Consider the following 8,046-nt stretch of genomic DNA (forward strand, 5'->3'; position numbering starts at 1 on the left):
TACTTGTGAGAAGTTGAATAAATGCATGATGTAGTATATTTAAATGGACATTTAATTTAGGTTCACGAGAATTGAAATTGCATTTTTATGATGCTAACACCATTAAGTTACCTTAACTTAATCTGTAAAGTGTAATTTCTATTTTCTAATGGTATTCATGGATTTCTAACATATAGCATTATTGTTAATTTTGAAATAAAATTTTTAAGATTTCCTACTATTTCTCTAAATGTATTGTGTTAGGATTCTGAAATGACAACATATTGTATTAGGATTCTAAAATGTTTAATCTGCTTTGTCTTCTATCAAGAGTTAGGTAAATCTTAGGGCAAGCAGCGGATGCCGCGACAGGGTACTTGATCAGCGGATTAGATGTGGAGTGGAGTCAATGAAGGGAGGTGTAGTACATCAAGTGGGAAGGTTAGGGAAATAGGTTAAGGGAAAGAGATTGGACCGTCAACGCAAATCGTGATGCGGATGGACGGTATGAGCCAAAAAATTGTTTGCGCAGGCAAACATTTGTAATAATTTCTGGTTCCCGCGGTATCAGTAAAGGGGCACAAAATCTCGAACCAACCTTTTTCTGTCTTGCTACTCACAATAAGACAATAAGTAGAAACATTCTTCTTAGAATTAGTAATTGTCCTTTTATATTTATTTTATGATGCTACCTCTTTGGGCACAATAACCATAATTTTCTGGCAGAGCTTATACAAAAGCATAAAAACTGAAGAAAATAGTGTGAACTCATACTAAATTATCATATCTTACTCCAGCACCCTCATGAAATGGTGTGTCTACAAGATACTAAAGCAGTTAAATTTCAAGATAAATTTTAATACGAAAATAGGCTAAAACTTATGATTTAAATTTTGGCTTGATTTTGCCATTGCGCGATAGCGCAACGAGTCATCTAGTAGTATAAAACAATCCTAGATGCAGGAGCTCAGCAAGGCCCTGCCGAGTCTCTCACCTAAGCCCTTCAACAAAAAAAGAAAAAAATCAACAGTCGGTGCACTATGGTAATCTTCCACTTAACCTCCCGCATGGTTTTCGCAAACGCGATCAAGTCCAAGCCCCAATCCCCCTTTCTCGTGCTCAACTCCCCTCATTCTGCGTCGCGTAAGGGCATCTCCAGCGGCGCGACGCGAACGGTTGCTGAGCGACCGTTTTCGTCCGCTGTGACCGGAAATGCGTCTAGCACCACCTCCAGCGGGGCGACGCAAAGTGACCGGGCCGTCCGCTGAGACGCAAACCTGGCCCAAATATGCGCCTCAGATGCGTCTTCGCGGACGTCCGGAAAGTGTCCGCTCGCTGGCGGACGTTTCGTCGGGCCCGCCTGGCAGCGACTCTGCGTTGATGCATCTTCTCAAACGCGCCAGTGATTGCGCCGTTGCGTCGTCTCGGAGCCTGCGCCACGTTAATGGCGATGCCTCGGCTGCCGAGCGGCCGCAGCCCACCTCTGCCAACCACGTAATGGCGACACCACGAGTCCCGCGGCCACCGCATGCCTCCGGCCTATATAAAGGGGGCGCACATTCTTCTTCCTCATCCACTCCTCCAAAGAAACCCTAGCCGCCACAAAGCTCGACCGTAGCGCCGCCTAGGTGTTCCTGCGACGCAGCCAGGCCCGCCAGGAAGTCCATGGCCGGTCCTGGTGGCCGGCGAGGCGGTCGAGGCTGCGGCCCTGGGTGCCCCCGTAGCCGGGGCAGGGGCTACCGTGGTGGAGCAGCTACGGCCCCACGCTCGTCGTCGCACGTGCCCTCCTCGTCCTCGCGAGGAGGAGCGCCGCTCGAGTTCCTCCTCCGCATCGACGACGACCCACTCGGCATCAAGTGGCTCCCGGACAAGTTCGCCAAGTTCGTCGATGGCGTCGAGCCGGCGCATTTGCGGCTACGGGAGGCTAGCCGCAACTACGCCGCCGGCCGTGGAGGTCCTGTTCGACGGGTAGAGCAAGATGTACCTGCACACGGGGTGGGACAAGTTCGCCCGTGACCTCGCGCTCGAGCCCAGCTGCCAGCTCACCTTCCTCTACGAGGGGGACGGCGAGATGATCGTCAAGATGTTCGACAACACGGCTGCCGCGAGCACTACCACACCGGCGAATCCGGCTCGGACACCGATAGTTAGAACTTAGAATGTTCTTTCTTTGCGGCGAATCGGCTACGGGCCAGACGAAGCCAGTAGTGGAGGTCTCTGTCTGGTCTTCCTCGGTAGAACCAACAAGGGCACCGTCTCCTCCCGCTGGATTTTCCAGTTTGGGTGATTGGGTGTGCCCTCGAATGTTCTTTCTTGACAGTGAACATACAGAAATCAACATAACTATTTTTATTTAAAATGTTATATTTGTGTCAACCATGGTTCAAACTATGTGTTAGTTTGTGTAAACAATGTTCCAAACTATGTGTTAGTTTGTGTAAAATCTTGTTTCAATATGTAATATTTGGAAATGTTTAAATGGAGAAGAGGAAAAAAATAAGAAAAAAAATAAATACGTCGCCCCGCTAGAGCAGCCCCGGACGCAAACGGACGCGCGGATAGAAACGGTCATTTTAGCATCCGCAACGCAACGCAAACAAACGCTCGCGGACATTAAAATGCGTCGCGCCGCTGGAGATGGCCTAATGGCGCTGCCCGGCCTGAGCTCCGGCCCGGGCACGCATCCGCGCCAGCATCCTCTCCCTGCACGTCTATGCTCCGCCGTCTACTCCCCTCGGCTACCTTTCCCATCGGTCCCCTCCCTCCCTTGGCCAAGCGGCACCACGGCCTCGCATCGCCACCTCCAGTCGCAGGCGACTTGGGGGCGTCAAGTCAATCCTGTGACTGTGAGCCGAACAAACCTGAACGTTCCTCATTAACGCTGGCCGGCCGGGGTTGAAAAGACAGCCCACCCAGCCAGCCGAACACGACCTCCGCTCCAACACAAAGCCAAGCCCACTCAACACAAAACTCATCTCCTCCGAGTGTGCATATATAGAACATGGGGGCATGTGAACCCACTTTTTAAAAAGTTTCGTTTGTGATGTTAAAACATGTTTTAAAAATCGAAACACAAAATGATTTCCTAGATGATCTCAAATATGTGCTCTGGACGTGAGTTTCGTGACGAAAAAACTTTTTATTTTGTCTCGGCAAAAAAGTGAAATTTTGCAGGGCTATATAGCAGTATATATGTGACGTATTTTGTCTTTTTTAGATTCTGGAATAAAAAAGTGGTTTCTCCACGAAAACTTTCTACGCACACATGAAACATGCGTACGTACCCGGACATTTTTATTTCAGAATTTTTTAATATTTGAAAAATGCATTTCCAACTAGGGTTCACATGCACCCATGTTCAAACCGGACTTTTCCCATCTCCTCCTCCGTATTCTATTGCTCATCGTCGTCGTCTCGTCTCGTATCGTCTCTCTCCGGCACTGACTTGTTCGAATCCTTCGCCCTCCCCTGCTCTCCCATATATAACCCCGTACTCTCTATCATTGTGTCATTGCGATATCGCGCTGCTGTCACGAGCACCGCCGTCCCGTCGTGGAGCGGATTGGATTTGGGCGCCGTCCCAGGTGAGGAGGGCTTCTGTTTCTTGTGCTCTTTCATTGAGTGGTAGACTATTGATTTAGAATTTTAAGTTCTGGGAATTCGTGACGACACCAATGACGCTGGTCAGAGGTAAGATGGGTCTTCCCTTGAATTTCGCGTACATCAGCTCAATTTCATCCCCAACCAAACGAAACGCGGCGTGGTCAAGAGCGGCATCCTCTTTGAGATCTCCACCGCAGGCTACTGCCGTCCGGGTCTGGGGCAGCAAGGGCTAGGCCTTTGCCAGCTTTATTTTGCTGGACCGCCCCTCGTAGCGGATGAGATTTGGACTACGGGCGTGCAGAAAGTGGAAAGTTAGGAACTTTATGGAGTTGCTCTCAGATTGGATCCGAGCGATTTCTTCATGTAACTGTTGCATAAGTAGTCTAACTTAAACAAGGCCCTTTGTGTTTGTCCAATCTTTTGGTTCAGATTTGTCTGGATTCTAAGTTTAGATTCTGTTTTTTTTTTTCTGTGGTTGATCTGGTTAATTGAGTTGTACTAACACTGCTTGTTTGACAGGTTTGAAAGGCTGTGTGTTAGAAAAAGCTCGCCATAGAGTTAGGAAATGGACATGGCATTGCCGATTGTCAATGCCACCACGGTGGTGCTTGCTCGTGTCTCAGCTGCATTCAACGCTCCTCTTGCTCGTGCGGTCGTCTTCGGTGTTCATATCGACGGTAAGCCCCTTTTATCCATATATGGTTATGGTGTTGGTATAGTTTTTGACATTTTGAGTGGCCTAATATTTCAGGTCACTTAGTTGTGGAAGGACTTCTTATTGCAGTCATAGTGTTTCAGCTTTCTAGGAAGAGCTACAAACCTCCAAAGAAGCCACTTAGTGAAAAGGTAGAGTGGTTTTCTGTCCATTGACCACTGTCTTTTCATGTTCAAAATATTGGTTTTGGTCATCGCTTCATTAAACATTTTTGTAAGAGTTTGCAATTTTATCTCTGCAGGAAGTTGATGAGCTATGTGATGAATGGGAACCAGAACCTTTGTGTCCTCCAATCAAAGAGGGGGCTCAAATTGAGGTACCAATCTTGGAAAGGTTTGTGTGATGTCTTAATTTCTTAAGATGTAAATCCTGTCGGTTTGCTAATTTGTGCCGGTAGTTTTCCCTTTTCTTTTTTCCTATTCATGTTTCATGCCCGTGCACCTATAAATTTTAGGAATAACGTGCAAACTCCTAGCATTGGCATTGCTCTGTTAAGCAATTCTTAACATAGAACATCTATGTTGTCCTTTGTTGTTTAAGTATCTGCGAAAGAATAGATAATGGAAAATAACCTCTTGCGGAAGTTTATGCAAATGATATTGTGTTTTAATCAAAGCTCACCATAGGCAGGTATCATGCTAGAGATTTTTCTTGTATGTGTTTGCAATCTATTCTAAATCCATTTCTGAGATCCATGGAATTTGAAATGTAGATATTTACATTGGGATCAAGTTATGATAACAGGATTTGTGCAGTTGCTGGACATATGCAATATGCCCTTTATTTGACTTATGGGGGCCACGGTTAACACTGCTATATGTTGATTTTTTATGCAGCGCTGCTGGACCACATACGACCATTGATGGGAAGGAAGTTGTAAACTTTGCATCAGCAAACTATCTTGGTTTAATTGGCAATGAGAAAATTACCGTAAGAGAAAACTGTAACTTCGATAGTATTTTTGACAACTTAATTCGTCCAGAATATCTTATAAATGTGAGTGGAATGCAGGATTCTTGTGTTGGTTCGTTGGAGAAATATGGCGTTGGATCTTGTGGTCCACGTGGCTTTTATGGAACAATTGGTTTGTATATTTTTCTTCGCATCTTCGCAGCCAATTACCTCTAGTGCAAGTATGAAGGAGCTTACTTTTTGAACGTGGAACACTTGCAGATGTCCACCTTGACTGTGAGGCAAAGATAGCTAACTTTCTTGGAACGCCGGACTCCATTCTGTATTCGTATGGGATATCTACCATATTCAGTGTGATACCTGCCTTTTGTAAGAAAGGAGATATCATAGTGGCGTGAGTAAACCTTCCTTTTAATTCCTTGAGATCATAGAGCATATTAGCTTCAGGCAGACAGACATTTGTTCTCACGTTTTCAGTTTGTCAGCTTATACCTGGCTACCACTTTGCATTGAATATCATTTTTCCCAGTTGAACTGAAGCCATTTTTGTATTTTCATTGCAGTGATGAAGGTGTTCACTGGGCAGTGCAAAATGGTCTCTACCTCTCAAGAAGTACTGTTGTTTATTTCAAGCATAATGATATGGCTTCACTAGCTAGCACTTTGGAAAAACTAACTCGTCGGAACAAACGTACTGAGAATATTAGACGCTACATTGTTGTGGAATCTATCTACCAGGTGTGTGTCCTTTCGTGATTATTGTGTTAGATAACTGTGGGTTTTTAATTATTTGTGCAGGTTTTCAACTTTAAATAGTTATCCTGATTGTAAACCCATGAAATATTTTAGATATAAACCTTCCGATGAAACCCCCTCTCGTGGTGACTGCAGAATTCTGGTCAAATTGCCCCCTTGGATGAGATAATCAAATTGAAGGAGAAATATCGGTTCCGTGTTATTCTGGAGGAGAGTCATTCGTTTGGTGTTCTTGGCAAGTCTGGACGAGGCCTTGCTGAGCATTATGGAGTTCCAGTGAGTGTTTGGTGTTTACTCCTAGTGTTAAAGAAGAAAATACTCTGCTGCAAAACTGAAGAGCTGGATCCTCCTGGCATGGTTCTTTCGATTTCTGAAATTTTCTTACATTGTGCAGATTGACAAAATCGACATTATCACTGCTGGAATGGGAAATGCATTAGCTACCGATGGTGGCTTCTGTACAGGAAGTGCCAGGGTTGTTGATCATCAGGTAGATGCAATTTCAGATTGCTGAAACATCAGTTGAGATAAACAAACTTTGTGTCGTTAAACATTTATGAGCTTTGAATGATTAAGGAGTTACATTTTTGCAGCGTCTAAGCAGTGCCGGCTATGTTTTCTCTGCCTCTCTGCCACCGTATCTTGCCACTGCGGCAGTTTCCGCTGTAAATTATTTGGAGGAGAATCCTTCAGTTCTAGCCAACCTAAGGAGCAAAGTTGCTCTTCTTCATAAAGGTAAAGATGTTTGACTTGTCAATTAAGTACTAGTTGTGGAACTAGATGTACAACCCATGATACGCGTGAAGTACAATAAGCCATGTCATGATTAATTTTATCCATGCACAGTATATTTGCCACTCACCTTGATTTCGTATATGAATTTGATTGCAGGACTGTCAGGTACACCAGGGCTTGAAATTTCTAGCCATGTTCTGTCACCTATCGTCTTCCTCAAGCTAAAGAAATCGACAGGGTCTCTGACCACTGACCTAGGTCTTCTTGAAACTATTGCTGCACAGGTAGGTTGGAATGGACTACCTAAGATGTCCAGATGTGATTTACATGAATTTGCATAAGCACATATTCACAAATCCTTTCTCCAACAGGCTTTGAGTGAAGATTCAGTTTACGTGGTGGCATCGAAGAGGTCAACTTTGGACAGGTGCAAGCTTCCAGTTGGAATCCGCCTGTTTGTGTCAGCTGGTCACACGGAATCAGATATCTCCAAAGTATGTTCATCCTTGAAGAGGATTTCTGCGTCCGTCCTTTCAGACCACAGTTGATCCTGGATTCCCTTGAAGACTGAGTGTGTTTGGTATATGTACATAACAGTTATGTACATTTCTAGATCTGATCAACTCGTGTTGTTGCTGAAATTTTTGTAAACTTTGTGGCTGGAGATGCCACGCTTTTGCTGTACATTTCACTGATTTCCATGTTGTACACTAGATATATATTTCTTCAGTGCTCTCATCATGTATTCATACTCTCTCTGCACCTTGTTTACGTGAATACACATACAATCGTCATTTTTCTCTCTGCACAGAACAGCGACATCCACTATCGGATAAATGCAATGCACGAGATATATTGGAACATGGACTTTTCTACTCGGTGAATGTACCGTCATGTACATATCTGATCAATTGGTGTTGTTACTGAAAATATTATAAGCTTTGTGGCTAGAGATGCCACGCCGGTGATATACACTTCACTGATTTCCATGTCATAAACTCGATGCTTGTCCTCGATTGATCTGGCTAGGTTGTCAAGTCCGAAAGGCTTCACCGACGAATTTTTTGGACGATTCATGCCTGGAGATTGCTGGATCGGATAGGATTTAGTTGTGTGTTCCCTTGTTTTTTTTCCCGACCATTTGGTTTAGGAGGAGTGGCGCGAAACTCTGCTATCTATTGTCATTATAGGACACGTCTTTTTGGTTTCATGCTGAAGTGAGAGGCGAAGAATGACATGGAATCTGAGTTTTGTGGGCTAGTGCTGGTAGTTTGAGGCTTTGCATTGATGGTGAACTTACTTGATATTTCGGGCTTCATAGTAGCGACATGAGAGTGGGGCTGGTT

General features: G+C 44.7%; 1 protein-coding gene across 1 annotated transcript; it reads left to right on the forward strand.

Moving 5' to 3' along the window:
• The first annotated feature begins 3,379 nt into the window (after positions 1–3,379).
• On the forward strand, positions 3,380–7,563 carry LOC124697620 (long chain base biosynthesis protein 1a-like). The gene is made up of 13 exons (XM_047230183.1): positions 3,380–3,563; positions 4,102–4,259; positions 4,334–4,428; positions 4,539–4,630; positions 5,134–5,227; positions 5,309–5,381; positions 5,471–5,603; positions 5,773–5,947; positions 6,101–6,241; positions 6,360–6,455; positions 6,559–6,700; positions 6,857–6,984; positions 7,072–7,563. The coding sequence occupies exons 2-13, from the start codon at positions 4,148–4,150 to the stop codon at positions 7,246–7,248; spliced, it is 1,458 nt and encodes a 485-aa protein (XP_047086139.1). The 5' UTR covers positions 3,380–3,563; positions 4,102–4,147; the 3' UTR covers positions 7,249–7,563.
• Positions 7,564–8,046: the final 483 nt, after the last annotated feature.

The sequence above is a fragment of the Lolium rigidum genome, chromosome 3, assembly GCF_022539505.1.
Source record: "Lolium rigidum isolate FL_2022 chromosome 3, APGP_CSIRO_Lrig_0.1, whole genome shotgun sequence".
NCBI lineage: Eukaryota > Viridiplantae > Streptophyta > Magnoliopsida > Poales > Poaceae > Lolium > Lolium rigidum.

Coding starts and splice junctions, on each gene's coding strand:
- LOC124697620 (XM_047230183.1), top strand. CDS start 4,148: ATGGACATGGCATTGCCGATTGTCAATGCCACCACGGTGGTGCTTGCT. Junction 5,228..5,308: donor TTGGCAATGAGAAAATTACC/GTAAGAGAAAAC, acceptor AGTGGAATGCAG/GATTCTTGTGTTGGTTCGTT. Junction 6,242..6,359: donor CTGAGCATTATGGAGTTCCA/GTGAGTGTTTGG, acceptor TACATTGTGCAG/ATTGACAAAATCGACATTAT.